Below are 18,142 nucleotides of genomic sequence, written 5' to 3' on the forward strand. Positions count from 1 at the left end.
AGATTGCTCAGTGAATAAGAGCGCTGGTTCTTCTTCTAGAGGACCTGGGTTCCATTCCCAGCACTTGCATGATGGCTCAGAATGGCTTGTAATACCATTTCCAGAGATCCAGCATCCTTCTCTGTCCTTTTTGGGCACCAGGCATGCACATGGTACATAGATATACATGCAGGCAAAACATTTATATACATAAAATAAAACTAAAATTAAAAAATTATAATGAATATGATAATTTCAAGCTTTGTTTTTTAAAATGTAAGATGTACTTTTCCTACTGGAAGAAATGGGAAAGAGTAATTTGTAAAATTTTATCTAATCTATGTTGAATTCGTGCTTTTCACAAAAATGTGTTTAGGCTGCAGAAAGCCTTCATAAGACCATTGTTAAGAGGCGGATGTCCCACGTCAGTGGAGGTGGATCCATAGACCTGTCTGACACAGACTCCCTGCAGGAGTGGATCAACATGACCGGCTTCCTTTGTGCCCTTGGTGGGGTGTGCCTGCAACAGAGAAGCAGCTCTGGCTTGGCGACCTACAGCCCACCTATGGGCCCTGTCAGTGAGCGCAAAGGGTCTATGATTTCCGTGATGTCTTCAGAAGGGAATGTTGATACCCCTGTCAGCAGATTTATGGACCGGCTTCTGTCCTTGATGGTGTGTAACCATGAGAAAGTGGGCCTTCAGATACGGACCAATGTTAAAGACCTGGTGGGGCTGGAGCTGAGTCCTGCTCTGTACCCAATGTTGTTTAACAAACTGAAGAATACTATCAGCAAGTTTTTTGACTCTCAAGGACAGGTGAAGTCTTCTCCGCTTTGTTTTTTACCCTTCCCTATGAGTACAACCATGTGTTTGAAATAAATGAAGACTTTCTTTCCAATTATTTAAATTAGGTACCAACAATGATAGTCCACTTACAATTTTTAAAAATTGTCATAATTACAGAAAAAAAAGAATCATGTAATCTAGGGATTAGCCTGCTTCTAAAGCACTCAGGCCTGTGGGTGTTACTGGAGTTAACAAATGTTGGATATAGGTATTAGTACCTGTGTATATATCAGTGTGTTTGTGTATTTGCCTATGGTGTGCATGAATGTGATAGTTATGTCAGTTTCATTGTCCTGTGATCTGTTTTCTGTGCATTGATATAACACCACTAATGTATTTTGTTTTTGTGTAGGTATTATTAACTGATAGCAATACTCAGTTTGTAGAGCAAACCATAGCCATAATGAAGAACCTGCTGGATAATCATACCGAAGGCAGCTCTGAGCACCTGGGACAAGCTAGCATTGAAGCAATGATGTTAAACCTGGTCAGGTAAGCATTTGCTACTGAAACATAGCAGAGACATAGTTGAAGAGCTAAGACCTCTTATGCACTGGTAATGGGAATGATGAACTATTTTGTCATTCTTTATTACAGACTAGTGTAGACTATGACAACAAGATAATCAGAAATTGTATGTTCCTACTGAAACAAAATTTAAATATTAATCATGTTTAAAGTTAAATTTACTTGAAGATTAAAGAATTTAGAATACCTTAATTTTTGTCCATATCTGATCATTTTTTATTCTGTGCTTAATTAGATATGTTCGTGTGCTTGGGAATATGGTCCATGCAATTCAAATAAAAACGAAACTGTGTCAGTTAGTTGAAGTAATGATGGCAAGAAGAGATGACCTCTCATTTTGTCAGGAGATGAAATTTAGGTGAGTTCTCAGAAGAGCAAAATAGGGTCTTTTATGTGAAGTGCTGTGTAGAAAAGCTTGGTTATATGGGGAAGGGGAGGTGGGTGAAGAAGTGTTGTGCATATGTGCATATTTGTTTTCTTTTTCTGAATATCTTCCCAAGTTTCTCAAAGCTCTGTTCCTCTGGGAATCTGGGTGTTTTTTTTGGGGGGGGTTCTCTCTCTCTCTCTCTCTCTCCCCCCCCCCTCCCCCCCCCCCGCCCCTTTCTTAAACTAACTTGTGGCACTAAAAGTTTAATTCTGTTTCCACATTGGCAATATAGGAAAGTGCCAGTGCAAAGGACCAGCATCCAAGTTGTATCTTTTTGTGCCCTTCTGACTTTTATTTCATTACATCTGATAGCAGTGTTTCTTCTATAAAGTCATACTGAATTCATTGACTGTTGGCTCTTTTGGTGTATTGGCATACACCTGCAGTCCCAACAGTCAGAAGGCTAAGGCCAGTCTGGGCTATACAACTATGCAATAAAACCCTCGTCTAAATTATCAAACTGTGTGTGTGTGTGTGTGTGTGTGTGTGTGTGTGTGTGTATTAAAAATTTGTTTATTCTTTTCCTTTTCATCATTCTGCAGGAATAAGATGGTAGAATACCTAACAGACTGGGTTATGGGAACGTCAAACCAAGCAGCAGATGATGATGTAAAGTGTCTTACAAGGTAAAGACAGAGAGACCTTTAAGAACTGTCATGTTTTACCTTACTCATGAAAACCACTACAGGTATGGCTGTTAAGTATTTATAACACACTGTATTTAACTTGTTTTGTTGGTGGTAAGCTTTCATATTTGAAATATATAAAGTTCTTTCTTTTTTTTTTTTAATTTCAAGGGAAAGACTTAGTTGAAACAAATGTGAGAGAGGACTAGGGAAGTGGTGTTGGCTTAGGAAGAATGGTCAACAGTTATTGAGAAAGAAGATGCATAAAGCATTAGATCGTATTACTTTATGATTAGATAAAGGTATTGATTGAGGACTATAATTATGCTGAGTCTTTCTAAGGCATAATTGCTTAGATTTGCTTTAATGACAAATGATTGGTGCATATCAGAAATGATAACTATGAACAGTATGACAACTTCATCTTTTTCTCTGGCCAGGTATAACTTTGATAGTATATACTCTTTATTTGGTTCCTTGATTAATTGAATATTTTCATTTTTATACTGTGATGTTGGAGCTTGAACCTAAGACATGTAAATGCTAAATTGGACTGCATCCTCAGCCCCATACTTTTAATTTGACATAGATATTATGTTAGAAGTTACATGGCTAAAAGTTTGCAGTCTTTGTGTGTGTTCTAGGCATGGTATATTTACTGATGCTTAGGTTGTGCTTATAGTTTATCAATAAAATGGAGAGCCTTAGAGTTGGTGTCTGGAAGGCTCATGGTTTCTACATTACTTTTCTTTAGGGATTTGGACCAAGCAAGCATGGAAGCAGTAGTTTCACTCCTTGCCGGTCTTCCACTACAGCCCGAAGAAGGAGATGGGGTGGAACTGATGGAGGCCAAATCACAGCTATTTCTTAAGTAAATTTCAACCACCAAAAATCAAAGCAAAAAAGCAAATATAGCTTCTTCCCTCCCAAACAAAGAAATGTAACTAAGTTGCTAATTATTGTATTTAAAAGAAGACCTAATTACTTTTGTATTGTGGCCATTGGCTGTTCTTATAAAACATACCATATCTACTTGTGCAATGATGGGGCCAAGATTAGAAGATAATTTTTTTTTTTTAAGAAAATAATGTGATCATTGAATTTCTTGTAATAAATCTAGATTGTGTCATTAAGTCATTTAAAATGACAATGTCTAAGCCAGGTATGGTGGCACACACCTTTAATCCCAGCATTCAGGAGGCAGAGGCAGGCAGATCTCTGAGTTCAAGGCCAGTGTGGTCTACAAAGCGAGTTCTAAGACAGCCAGGACTACAAAGAGAAACCCTGTCTCAAAACCAAACAAACAAAAACAAACAGCCCCCCCCAAGACAAACAAGACAATGTCTAAACTATTTGGACCATGAATATTGTATGCTAAATATTAAAAATGACACATTTGCCAAGAAACCTTGCACATCTTCTGTGCCTGTGTCTTGAAATCAATACTGTACTTTGTCAGGATAAAATAATTCTCACAGCAATTTAATAATGAACTACATTGACTTCTTACTCCAAGATTAGAAAAGTATATATTCATGGCCATGCATAGTGTCATATATGATCACTCAGAATGCATGTTTAGCTTTCTGGTTGGTGTGGCCTTCACTGTGTAAAGGTCAGTCTTTGTATTTCCCAGGTACTTCACCCTGTTTATGAACCTTCTGAATGACTGTAGTGAAGTTGAAGATGAAAACGCACAGACTGGTGGCAGGAAACGTGGCATGTCTCGAAGGCTGGCATCCTTGAGGCACTGTACAGTGCTTGCAATGTCCAACTTACTCAATGCTAATGTGGACAGTGGACTCATGCACTCCATAGGTGAGATCAAATGAAAGCTACACATAAAACTGTCCCAGCATGGTGGTGCATGCCCTTAATCCCATCAACCAGGAGCAAACAGGTTGTTTGTGAGTTTAAGGCTTGCCTGGTCTATACAGGTTGTTCCAGGCCAGTGAAAGTTACACAGTGACCCTGTCTCTAAACAAACAAACAAACAAACAAACAAATAAAAACAAAAAAGAAATACAAAACCCTAGAGAGCTGGGCTGGAGAGATGGCTTAGTGGTTAAGAGCATTGGCTGTTCTTCCAGAGGACCTGGGTTTAGTTTCCATCACCTACGTGGTGGCTCACAATCACCTAGGGAATATGATAGTGCCCCCTTGCCTCTGTGGTAACCAGGCACACATGTAGTGCCCAGACATACATGCATGCAAAAACACTTATACACGGCCGGGTGTGGTGGCGCACGCCTTTAATCCCAGCACTCGGGAGGCAGAGGCAGGCGGATCTCTGTGAGTTCAAGGCCAGCCTGGGCTACAGAGTGAATTCCAGGATAGGCGCCAACACTACACAGAGAAACCCTGTCTCGAAAAACCAAAACAAACAAACAAACAAACAAACAAACAAAAACCTAAACACTTATACACATAAAATAAAAAATTAAAACCTAGAGTTGACACGACATGTAAAACAAAAATTGCTTAAGTCAGGCTGTGGTAGTAAATTTGTATCTGTCTGTCCATGTCAGGCTTAGGTTATCACAAGGATCTCCAGACAAGAGCTACATTTATGGAAGTTCTGACAAAAATCCTTCAACAAGGCACAGAGTTCGACACACTTGCAGAAACAGTGTTGGCAGATCGGTTTGAGAGACTTGTGGAGCTGGTCACAATGATGGGGGACCAAGGAGAGCTCCCTATTGCTATGGCTCTTGCCAATGTGGTCCCTTGTTCTCAGTGGGTAAGTTTATTGAGAAAGTAGGAAAGTAGAATGCCTGGCATATAGCCAGTGTTTCAAAATAAGTTTGTTCATAAACGTTTATTAGGTGAATGGATAAAAATGTAAGAACTAGAAAAAGTATGCAATGTAGAGCTGAGAATGTAGCTCAGTTAGTAGAATGCTTTCCCTAGCACCACAGAAAATCATGGTTGTGCATGCCTTTAATCTCAGCACTTGGATGGTGGGAGCAAGAGGGTCAGAAGTTCAAGGTCCTCCTTGGGTAAATAGTGAGTTTGAGGCCAGCTTGAACATTATAAGACTGTCTCAAAAAATTAAAGTGGACCAACCTGAGCCATTAAACTTTTTTTTTCTATGTATTTTGTTTTCATCTATAGAGAAATGATTGGTACATCTAGCCCCAACTAGTATTTTCTTTCTTTCCACCCCAATGAAAATGACCATTTACTCACTAATATTAATGAAAATATAAAACCACTGATGTGATCTCATATCTTTACATAATAAAGTAATTAGTAAATCTAACTTTAGTTGTTAGTAATGCTAAATCTTATAATCTGTGATTTATGCTGTTTACTGTCTCTGCCTTATATAATTTTGTTTTTACTTGAAGTATTACATACTCTCTTGCATTTGAAATTTGCATTTGAAGTTGTGCTGGTGTGGTGGCAGACATTTGTAACCCTTACACTTGGAAAGTGGAGGCAAGACAATCAAGAATCAAAGATCATCTTTGCCTACATAACAAGTTCAAGGCCAGCTTGGGCTCCTTAAGACCCTGTCTCAAAACTAAATGGATCGATAAAATACTGTAGACATATCTGGCTATTTGGCCTTCTAAATTTATTTTGTGTTCTGGGGATTGATGCCAGGGCCTCATACATGTTAGGCAAGTGCTTTCTTACTGAGCTGCACCCTCCACCCATAAAACTACAACATTTTTAATACTACATGCTAAACTTTGAGAAAATTTTTGTTCATTTCCGTTTTAAAAAGTCATGTGGATCCCTGTGTTGTTGCCTATCCTTTACTCTCAGCATTGGGGAGGCAAAGGCAGGAAGATCTGTGGTCCACATGGCAGGTTTCAGGCCAGCTGGAGGCCCTCTCTTTATTTAAAGCCATGTGTTTTATTTTACAAAAAAATGACTTTAGTAAGAGTAACTTGTAATTACTAAGGTATTCTTAGTTTTTGCTTAAAAGCTGTGATGGGAGGGTGAGAAACTGGAAAGATGGCTCAGCAGTTAAGAACATTGGCTGTGTTTCTAAAAGACCTGGGCTGGATTCCCAGCTCACAACTTGCAACTCCAGTCCCAGGAGATTGGGTGCCCTCTTCTGGCCTCATTAGGCAAAACAACCACTCCCATAAAATTAACAACACAACCCAAGAAACCCTACCCATAGGAGGGCCTGGAGAGGTGTTTTGGTGGCTAAGAGTGCTTGCTGCTCTGTGAAGGAACTGGAGTTCAGGTCCCAGCATCCATTGGACAGCTAATAAACACATGCCGACTAGCTCCAAGAGATCTGATATCCCTTTCTGGCCTCCATGGACACTCTCGCACACATGTACCCATGTACACATAAATTAAAATACACATTTAAAAACACCTAACATTGAAAACAGAGGCTTAATGATCATGTTTTTTTTTTTATTTATCGTATGATGTACTTTATTCACATTCTTTTTTTTTTTTTTTGTGTGTGTGTGTGTGTGTGTGTGTGTGTGTGTGTGTGTGTGTGTGTGGCTTTTCGAGACAGGGTTTTTCTGTGTAGCTTTGCGCCTTTCCTGGAACCCACTTGGTAGCCCAGGCTGGCCTCGAACTCACAGAGATCCCCCTGCCTCTGCCTCTCAAGTGCTGGGATTAAAGGCGTGCGCCACCACTGCCCAGCAATTTTTTTTTTTAAAGATTTACTTATTTGCTTATTACAGACACAGAAGAGGGCACCAGATCTCATTACAGATGGTTGTGAGCCACCATGTGGGTGCTGGGAATTGAACTCAGGACCTCTGGAAGAACAGTCAGTGCTCTTAACCTCTGAGCCATCTCTCCAGCCCCATGATCATGTTTCTTATCCCCGGAAATAAAACTCAAATTCTCTTCTCTGCCTTCTAATCCTGTACCTAATCTGGGCCGGCCTTATCTCGGCCTCCATCTAAGGTTGTCCCTCTGCACTCTCAGCACTTCTGTTCCTCAGATGTGCTAACCGTTTCTGCCCTAAGGCATCCTTGCCACCGCCGCCACCGCCGCCGCTGCTTTCTGAGGTGCTTCTCTGGTTGTTTTGATTTGATTCAGTTGGATTTTAGTAAGACATGAGCTCTATCGTAACATGGGCTCTAGCCTCTTATCAGATTTTTTTTTTTTAAAGATGAAAGAGGCCTCACCTTGTGGCTCTGGCTGGCCTGAAATTCACTCAGGCATGCAGCTTCACATCTGGCTTACTTAGAATTACAATTTATATCCATTGATTAACAACACTCCTAAATTATCTTTTTCAAGCCTAAAATTATGTCACACATCTTCCTATGTATCATAAATATTCTGAATTTTTTTTAGTAATTAAAAAATAAGTTTTTAAAAAAACTTATTTATTACATATACAGTGTTCTGTCTGCATATATGCCTGCATGCCAGAAGAGGGCACCAGATCTCATTACAGATGGTTGTGAGCCTCCATGTGGTTACTGGAAATTGAACTCTGGACCTCTGGAAGAGCAGCTAGTGCTCTTAACTGTAGAGCCATCTCTCCAGCCCCAGTAGTTTTCTTAATAAAGAATCAAGGTCTGGTGATGTTGCCTAGTGGTAGAGTTCTTATTTAGCATGTCTGAGACCCTATTCTTAATCCTTAACACAAGAAAACAAAAGTTGATTTGAGCCAAAGAAGTTTAGATTCATTTTGTTTTCTTGCAGTAAATATTTGAGCTTTATATTAAATGGCTTAATATACTTTTTATTTATTTACTTTTTTGGAGATAGGATTTCTTTGTGTAGCTGTGGCTGGCTTGGAATTCACTGTGTAGAACCAGGATATAGCCTCAAACACATAAAGATACTCTGCTTTCCCATTGCAGGGGTTAAAGGCATATACTACCATCCTTGACCTCAATTACTTAAATGTTTTTGAGATTTTATTTATTTTTATATTGTATGTATAGGTGTTTTGCCTACATGTGTGTTTGTGCACTGTGTGTGTATGCAGTGCCCAAAGAGACCAGAAGAGGCTGTTGGATTCCCTGAAACTGCAATTAAAGTGGTTATAAGCTGCATGTTGGTGCTGGGAATTAAACCCAGGTCCTCTGGAGCAGCAGCCAATGCTCTCAACTGCTGATCCATCTCTCCATCCCTTTAAATTACTTTTGTTCTTTGACAATTTCATACATATAAAAAAAATGTCTCTTGATCATATACACCAGTGGGTCTCTACCTTCCTAATGTTGCTTAATACAGTTCCTTGTGTTGTGGGTACCCCAACCATAAAATTATTTTTGTTGCTACTACTTCATAACTGTAATTTTGCTACTGTTATGAATCTAAATGTAAGTATCTAGCCGGGTGGTGGTGGCTCACGCCTTTAATCCCAGCACTCGGGAGGCAGAGCCAGGCGAATCTCTGTGAGTTCAAGGCCAGCCTGGGCTACCAAGTAAGCTCCAGGAAAGGCGCAAAGCTATGCAGAGAAACCCTGTCTTGAAAACAAAAACAAAAAACAAAACAAAAAAAAAACTAAATGTAAGTATCTGATATTCGACCTCTGTGAAAGGGTTGTTTGACTCCCGAGATGATCTACACTCTTGACTCCCCATTCCCACTCCCTTTCTTTCTGTTTCTTTTTTTAAGACAAGATATCGATACAGCTTGGACCTCTTTTTAAAAACAAAACAAATAAGCAAACAACTCAGGATCATCCGTATCAGTTAGAGCTTCTGAGGAAGCATGGGTCCCTACTAACAATGGTTTTGTTGTTGTTGTTGTTTTCTTTTGCTTTGCTTGGGACTCTTATGTAATTTGGCCTGGGCTCAAGTTTTTAATCTTTCTGCCTCCACTTCCTGGGTACTGGGTTTACAAGTATGTTCTATCACATTTGTCAGAACTTTATCTAAAAGTGAACAAAAAATTAAAGTATTAAAAAGTAATTTGATTATGTAAAAATACATATGTTAAAATTCAGTTTTCTAGAATTTCCAGGACTTAGGAGAAGAAAGGAGAGTAGAACACCATTTCACATGGCCCTGAAAGCAGCAGCTGCGGCTGTCTCTCCTTTCTGTTGTGTTGGAATTGAAGCAGTACCTGGTGGTGCTAGATAAGCCCTCCACCATCAAGCTGTATCCCAAGCCCAACGACTTCTGATTAGTCCCTAAAGTCTTGTCCTTTTACTTAATTTCATAATGGAGGGTACGGTTTGTATATTATGTCAAAGAAGGATTGTATAACTATAAGAAATAAAGCAGACACTGAGTATAATTCTCTGGCTCCTGGGGTATTTGTGGTTAGGATTATTCAACCTTTCCCTTACTCCAGTGTCTTGTTCTTTTAATCCTGGGACCAGGTCAGGCTGAGGAGAGGGCTCTGGTGTGTGAAGGTTGAGGGTTCTTTTTATCATAGATATCACTACTCTGTCTCTTCTTAATGTTGGGTTTAACAGTGCATTACAATTTTATCAATTGTATGAAACATTGTCTTAGCTAGGATTTCTAATGCTGCAACCAAACACCATGACCAAAAGGCAAGTTGGGGCGGAAAGGGTTTATTAGGCTCACATTTCAGCATTGCTATTCATCGCTGAAGGAAGTCAGGACAGGAACTCAAACAGGGCAGGAACCTGGAGGCAGGAGCTGATGCAGAGGCCATGGAGGGGAGCTGCTTACTGCCTTGCTTCCCATGGCTTGCTCAGCCTGCTTTTTTAGAACCCAGGACCAGCAGCCCAGGGATGGCCCCACCTTGCATGCGCTTGGTTCTCTCCCATTGATCACTAACTGAGAAAATGTCTTACAGCCGGATCTCAAGGAGGCCTTTCCTCAGCTGAGACTCCTTCCTCTGATAATTCTATAGCTTGTGTCAGATTGACACACAAAACCACCCAGTACAAACAAACACACACATTCTCTCTTTCTCCTGTAAGGAACAAAAGGGTTATGGCACAAATAATAGAAAGGTTAACTTTAATCCTAACTCTTTGGTTGTGTGTAAATTTAACAGAATTTGGGGATTGAATATCTAGCTGAGGCTGCACCCCTCCTTTCTGATTTTTAAACAGTCCTTTAGTGTTTAGTGCATTTTTGTTGCTTCTCTGCCTTGGCTGTAACGTATTTAATCAGTTCTAAGAAAACATTCTGTGGAACTCATACCCTAACCCTGTAGACCAGGCTGTCCTCGAACTCACAGAGATCTGCTTGGCTCTGCCTCCTGAGTGCTGGGATTAAAGGCATGCGCCACCACTGCCTGGCACCAAAGTGAACTCTTACTTTCATGATGTAATTTGAGCCAAATCCTAAAGTCTTTCTTCTGTCTTTTGGTAAAGCCTCAATCTCTAATCTTTCCTCCAGTTAATCCTTGGTGTTAACAACTGTTATAAACACATTTAAAAAGTCACCTATCAGACAAATTTAAATCTTAGGAATAATTAGTTATTATTTACCTTGATTTAATGGGTGATTGTGAACTTTAAATTTGCCTCTTTTCTAACCTTTTTCAAAATTTTAAATCCACCTAAGAAAAAAGTAAAATTGTTCACACAAACACATTTTTTGTTTGTTTGTTTGTTGTTGTTGTTGTTGTTACCAGGATGAACTGGCTCGTGTTCTGGTTACTCTGTTTGATTCTCGGCACTTACTCTACCAGCTGCTCTGGAACATGTTTTCTAAGGAAGTAGAATTGGCAGACTCCATGCAGACTCTTTTCCGAGGCAACAGCTTGGCCAGTAAGATAATGACATTCTGCTTTAAGGTGTGTATCACTCACTTTGTGTGTCTGTGTGCACTGGGGTGTTGAGAAGAAATTCTTTACAGGATGTGTTGGGTTGACTACCTTTTTAATGCAGGCTGTATGGATCTGTGCCTAATTGTGTGTTTCTTTAGGTATATGGTGCTACTTACCTACAAAAGCTCTTAGATCCTCTGTTACGAATTGTGATCACATCTTCAGATTGGCAGCATGTTAGCTTCGAAGTGGATCCCACCAGGTGTGTCCTCTTTGTCACGGTTGCTCCCTCCATGTTACTTGCATTATGTCCACTGGGCTCCAGTATATCAACACTGAATTATAGCTGCAGCATAGACTCGAGTGTAGAAGTTTCCAGGGAAACCTGAAAACAAGGACTCTAGAGGAAATGGACATCCACAGCTCCAGCAAACATTCAACGTAACTAACTCCCAGGTGCATCAAAGCCTTACACTGAAAGCCTGTTCACCTCAGTTCCTTGTCAGGCATCAGAACCAGACTTGGATGTGATGGGAATTTTGGAATTTTTACACTGACTATTTATAAATAACCATAGTTATTATGCTGAGAGCTCCAGTGGATGTGGGGGGACGGACGGACAGACATGGAAAACATGAAAGAACCAGTGACTAATACAAGCAGTGAGCAGGAAAGCTAACAAGGAATACAAAAGCAAAAGATGCTAAAAAAAAAAAAAAGAAAAGAAAAGAAAACCACCGTGTAACAGAGGAAGAATAATGGTAATGGGCTGATTAGTAGGTGCAGCAGAAGAATGGGCCCATGAGCTGAAGATGCACTAGTAGAAAGTTCAAACTGAAATGAAATGAAAACACACCTTCCCGAGATGATGGAGATGGTGAAGAGGAACTTAGAAAGAGCTGTAAGGGGAGGAAGATCTAAAATTGATAGTCTAAACTCCCACTTTAAGGAATTAGAGGGAAGGAGAATGGGGAGATAGCTCAGTCTAAGGGCTTCCAGTGCAGGCATGAGGACTTGAAATGGAGCCCCAGAATCCCTGTGAAATGTTGCTGGCTAGGACTGTTGGTTCTTCCTTCCTTTGTAGAAGCTTGCATGGTACCTTCTGGATTAATGCAAGCTGGTCTTTTAGTAGTGAGTTTTATGAGGCATAGTTCTCTCACTTTAGTCTTTCACTTATTGGAGGATTTCATAAGTGATGATTTCACTGTATTTGCATTATTTTCACTTCTCCTTCCGGCTCTTTCTGTGTTCCCCCCACTACTTCCTCTTGAATTCAGGATACCTTCTGGAATTATTTTGTTATGTCTGTGTGTGGATATATGTGTATATGTGTATATGTGTGTTTATATACACATATGCTACTGAATCCAATTAATGTTACCCTTGTTTGTATGTGTTTAAGGCTGATCACTTAGGATTAGGGTCTCATTTTTAAAGTAACAGTGTCAGGAGGAAAAATCTGGTTCTCTCTCCTTCAGCGGCCATTGATTGTAGCTCTTCCTCTAGGGGTGGGGCCTTGTGAATATTTTCCTCTGTCCACATAGGATGTCTACTCATGTGGTCTCTGTATGGTTCATGCAGTCAGCCTGAGAGTTCATGGGAACAATATCCCTGTCCTGTCGAAAAGACACTATCATGCAGTAGTTGACCAGGTCCTCAGGCCTTTTAGTCTTCCAGTCCTTCTCTTTCTTGGTGTTCCCTGAGCCTTAAGGATAGGGTTTGTGTTACAGATGGCCCATTTGGGGCTGGGCAGCCCACATTCAGTTACTTAGTCTCTGCATTTTGACCACTGTGGGCCTCTAATAACCTTTCAAACTGCAGTACTGGGTCCGACCTGCTAAAGTTGAACATCCCAAAGTCAAAAAGGCTCCAAAAGCTAAAACTTTTTAAACATATAATTGGCACTCAAAAAGTTTCAGATTTTGGAACATTTAGACTTATGGCTGTTTAACTGGTAACGTTTTTTTGGAGAAATACAAAATCAGAAAAAAATATGAAACACTTTTTGTCGAAACATTTTGCATGAATGATATTCAACTTATACACCAAATATGTGAGAATTGGAGGGAATAGGAATTCTTAAGCACTGTCGTAGAGATGTTACTAAAAGTTAAATTTGCATATGTTTAGCTACCAAGAAATGCCAGTGTTTGTTAATTGCTCTAGTGGAACTCTTGTGTATGTACAACAATGTTCACTGAAGTGGTATCTGTAAAAGTGTACAGAAAAAAAGTTTTTGGACAGTCTTCATGTAGCCCAGGCTATCCTGAGACTCCTCTGCAGTTAAAGCTGGCCTTGTACTCCTGATCCTTTTGCCTCCACTTCTCAAGTGCTAGCATTATAGGCATGAGTTACTATACCTAACAAAAATGAAATTTTAAAAGATTCATTAGCAGAGCAGATAAGTCACTATATACAATACAATATATTTTTATGCTCAAAATGAATACATCTAATCTTCCTGCATGAATATAGATAATCTCAGAAACCTGATGTAGAGGGAAAGATGAAAGTTGCGTTTTATTATTATTATTATTATTATTATTATTATTAGTGAAGATTTTAAAAAGTCACCATTTGTAGGTATATGTATTGGCCAGTGTGGTAATGCACGCCTTTAGTCCTAGTACTCAGGAGGCAGAGGCCAGTGAACTCTGTGAGTTTAAAACTACCCTGGTCTGCATATTGAGTCCTAGGTCAGCCAGGGCTACACTGTAAGATCCTGTCTCCAAATAAACCAACAAAAATGAACACAATCAAAAACATAGGGCTGTGGTAAAGGTGCCTACTCCTGTTCTTAATGACTATAGTTCTAGCCAAAGGTCCTACATAGTGGAGAGACATGACTTCTACCAGTTGTCCTGTGAACTACACAGTGTAGGTACACACACACACACACACACACACACACACACACTTAAAAAAAAATATATAAAGCACCAGTATTTATATACCCACAAAAATGTTCTCTAATATCTAAGGCTGACTTTTGTTGAATTTCTGGTTGTCTCAAAATTGTTGTGGCTATTGTTGTTTTGTTTGTTTTTTACTAGGTCTCCTGTAGCCCATGCTTGCCTCAACTTGCTACAAAACTAAGACTGACCTTCATCTTTTGGTCCTCCTGCCTGTACCTTCTGAGTATTGGAATTTTCCATCTGGGGTTTGTTAGTTTTCAGTTTGTAGCCTGTGGGGGCCTAAACTCACTGTGTAGTTCAGGCTGGCTTCAAACTCATGGCAGTCACCTGTTTCAGCCTTATGAATACTGAAATTAATGTGAGCCACCAAACCTTACAGCTGCTGCTGCTGCTCTTCCTCCTCCTCTTCCTTCTCCTCCTCTTTCTTTCTTCCTTTTTTCTTTTCAAAACAAATTTGTTGTTTCAGTCAGGATCAAAAAGTCTTGTGAGGAGTGATTTTGTTTCACCAGTCACATTTTGATTTTACCTTTCCTTTGTTACAGGTTAGAACCTTCTGAGAGCCTTGAGGAAAACCAGAGGAACCTCCTTCAGATGACAGAAAAGTTCTTCCATGCCATCATCAGTTCCTCCTCAGAATTCCCCTCTCAGCTTCGAAGTGTCTGCCATTGCTTATACCAGGTATGCTAAAAGTTCGAGATTGCACTCTCAATCCAAAGCAAATTAAGAGGAATACTCACGTTGTGCCCAGTCAGCTGCTGGCTGTCATCTGGATACATAATATAATATGGGGCTGGAGAGATGGCTCAGCAGTTAAGAGCACTGGCTACTCTTCCCGAGGACCTAGGTTTGGTTCCCAGCATCCACATGGTGGCTCACAACTGTCTGTAACTACAATTGCAGGGGATCCAGTGCCCTTTTTTGACCTCCTCAGGCACCGGGCATGTATGTGGTACATACACATGTAACTCATACACATAAGATCAAATAAACAAAATAAAATTGTAAAGAACTATTATTAGGTTGGCCTTGAAAGAAACCTCACATTTTCTTCAGAGATATTTAAAGAACTTTAAGGAAAGTAAATTAATTTTCCTTATGATAAAAGTGGTAATCCTACTGGTTGAGAATAAAACCACACACACACACAATTTTGAGCCAGATTTGAAGCAAGCTTTAATTAAACACTGGTCAAGTTGATGGACTCTGGCCAGGTCCATTCCAGGGTTCCCAGGAAATGGCCACAAGTCACATTTTGCCATGACTTACAAAGGCACACCCGTAAGACCACTGTATTTCCTATCAGCTCCAATCAGGGGCAAGCATATATCCTGATGTACTTCATCCCTGTGTGCCTTCTGTCTACATCCAGTCAGGGGCAAACATCCATCCTGACAGATTTCCTGCCCATGTACCCGCATGTGATCAAGCACATCTGTGCAGACGGGTCAAACCAACACAGGACAAACAGGAAGTTATTCTTAACTGTCTTAGCTGCAAACAGAACCTTAACCTGCAAGGGCAGTAGTTTTCCTGTTTTGGTCTTCCATTAACTTGCAAGGTGTATTGTTCTTGTTCTTGTTTTGGTCTCACAGAAAGCTGCTTAAAAGTCAGTGAGTGTACTGAAAGGAAATTTTGCTTATCTTTATCCTAAATTACTTACAGGATCTTTCACACTTGGGGCAAGTTCATTGTTTTTTGCACTGTAAATGGCTTGATCTGTAATTTTGGTTTCTGCTTTAAGAGATCATTGGTTTTGTGTCTTGTTTTCTCAGGACAAATCAATTGCACTGTGTATTTTATGTAGAAAGCTATTTGTAAGGTATATTCCATCATCATCTAATAGCTAACAGACTTCCTAATACTGTCACAGCAAGTAGTACCCCTGAGTTCAGATGTCCACAGCAATTCCTTCCATGCTAAGAGAAAAAGGCCTGTAGCTTCTGGTTTTGACTTCATATGCAGTTTTAATAATAGTTTAGTTAGTTCAAAGGAGAGCCTATAAATCTATATTAACTTCTCAAAAAGGAAAATAATACCGTAGGGCCTGGGGTTCAGAATAACGGTGCAAATAGGGAAAGAATTTCCACATTTACCAAAACCTATGTATTTCTCTGATTTTGCAGTGTCATCCCAACCTCTTTTTTTTTTTTTTGGCTTGCAGCCTCAGTTGCTTAGAGACATTAACATCATCAGTGAAATCACCATTTTAAAAAGCGGGGTGAGGCTGCTGTGTGAATTTTCCCCCATTGCTATTTTAAAAGATGTATCTGCTATGTCTATAAAAAGAAAACTTGCATATATAGATATATGATAAAGTACACTTAGCACTGGGTTTCTGGGTGTGTTATGACTTCACTGCCATTTCAAAAAGCTCTAGGAAGCTTAGGGAAGCTCCACATAGTTTATTCAGCTAGGTAAGTGTGAGGTTAGAGAGTGGTTAGTTACAACATGAAGCTTCATGTGTTGACTATTTGAACTTTACCCTTGGATTTCTCTTTCAATTTAATTCCATTGTTTTCCTGTTTGTAAAATGAGGCTGACAGGACACAGCATGCATTTAAAAGTCTGAGTCACCTTCTTGGTTTTCAGAAAGAAAATGGGCTTCTGAAATGATAGTGGTTTTGCTATAGTTGGTTGAAAACGAGTGAGAAATGTACCTGATTACATGGTCTGTCCTACTAAAATTTAATAGAACTCTTCATGTGACTGTCCACATAATGAAAAATGTGTTAGTATCATCAACAAACTTGGATACCAGTTTGCGAGCATGCTACTGTAATGTAAAAATAGGACTTGACACTTAGTAAGCATGCAGGAAATATTTCATAAAGAAATAAATTTCTCATTCCTACTACCTAAATAAGCAGGCTTCTTGCCAGCCTTCCTAGTTAGGCACAGAGAGAAACGGCGAAGACAGTGAAGTCCTGAGTGGTGACTTAGCACCACTGTGTGCTGTGCTGTGCATTGCTTTAACCATTACCATATTAAAGCTTCTCAGGACAACACAGTGCAAAGGTTACATTGGGCATTATTTTGTAATGGATAACTTAATACAGACTATTATGGAGCAAAGTTTTTGTTATAAGATTTTGTTCTTAATAAGCAAAATTTACAGTGACTAATCAAAGATAGAATAAAAAAGCTTTAGACTCAGTATGGTTTTTCATTGAGTCTTCTTCTTAACTTAGCTTTCCTTTTTGTTAGCTTTTGTTTTTATTCATTTTTTTTTTCTCTTGGGGCTTTTACTTACCCTTGTAACTTTGGCAGTGACATAATGGTACCCTTGTACTTTTATGCTTTGCTGGGAAGGATGGGAACCCATTTTCTTTTTCTTAGTAAACATAGCTCCTGCTTTGGGGAATCTACTGAGGAAAATTTGAAAGCTAAGTGAGTATATTGCCAACTAATTTTTCGTGGAGTTCAGATTTTGGTCTTTAAGCCTTTTTTTTTTTTTTTTAATCTTGTAATCAGCTCTATTTACATGCTTTCTTTATTAAGAAAAGATGGTTAATACTATATAGGAATAGTGGCTAAGTGTAAATAAATGTTCTACAGACATAATTAAAATATTTTTTAATCAATGATTAAGCTATTTTTATTACATGCTATTTCTTTTCCTTCTGATAAATTTGGAACAAAGAGAAAATATTTCTTTGAGTGGATATTCAGTTCTGGTAAGAAAATTAGGAAATAGCTACTGTGATTTTTAAGTAAACATCTTTCCTAGTAAAGCTTCTTCTCCAAATGAGTTTATATATGTTTGTTAAAGCTATAAATGGTAGTTACATATCTTGGCTGAAAAAAAAAAACCTGCAGATTTACATGGTTTTATTTTTGAAAATACCCTTAAAGCCTGCAGCAAAGTTCCCTGATATGAGACTTTCTGTTGTTTTACAAACCTCTGCCTCCTTCGGCTAGGATGCTGTTGACATCTAGATATATAGGAGCTATTTGGATGAATGGATGGATGGATGGATGGATTTAAAATTGACTTTATGCCCAAGTTATTATGGGTTTTAGTTTTTTTGTGCCTTAGAACTATTAGAATAAGATACCATGTGTCTAGATCAAAGAATTTATGTTATAGTTGAATTTTGTTGTTTTGAGAAGATATCTTTTGTAGCCCAAGCTGGCCTTGAACTCTTGGTTCTCCTACTTGCACCTCCCAAAGGCT

General features: G+C 39.2%; 1 protein-coding gene across 4 annotated transcripts in view; it reads left to right on the top strand.

Annotated features, from left to right (window-relative positions):
- The window catches only part of Nf1 (neurofibromin 1), a 254,271-nt gene that overhangs the window by 114,986 nt on the left and 121,143 nt on the right, over nt 1-18,142 (top strand). For all 4 annotated transcript variants that reach the window (XM_076577606.1, XM_076577604.1, XM_076577605.1 and 1 more), the window contains exons 21-30: nt 356-796; nt 1,179-1,318; nt 1,590-1,712; nt 2,324-2,407; nt 3,162-3,278; nt 4,044-4,225; nt 4,936-5,147; nt 10,919-11,080; nt 11,212-11,315; nt 14,511-14,646. In XM_076577606.1, coding sequence (XP_076433721.1) covers nt 356-796; nt 1,179-1,318; nt 1,590-1,712; nt 2,324-2,407; nt 3,162-3,278; nt 4,044-4,225; nt 4,936-5,147; nt 10,919-11,080; nt 11,212-11,315; nt 14,511-14,646 — 1,701 coding nt within the window. The remainder of the gene's footprint in view (nt 1-355; nt 797-1,178; nt 1,319-1,589; nt 1,713-2,323; nt 2,408-3,161; nt 3,279-4,043; nt 4,226-4,935; nt 5,148-10,918; nt 11,081-11,211; nt 11,316-14,510; nt 14,647-18,142) is intronic.

Source organism: Peromyscus maniculatus, chromosome 8, assembly GCF_049852395.1.
Source record: "Peromyscus maniculatus bairdii isolate BWxNUB_F1_BW_parent chromosome 8, HU_Pman_BW_mat_3.1, whole genome shotgun sequence".
Classification (NCBI taxonomy): domain Eukaryota; kingdom Metazoa; phylum Chordata; class Mammalia; order Rodentia; family Cricetidae; genus Peromyscus; species Peromyscus maniculatus.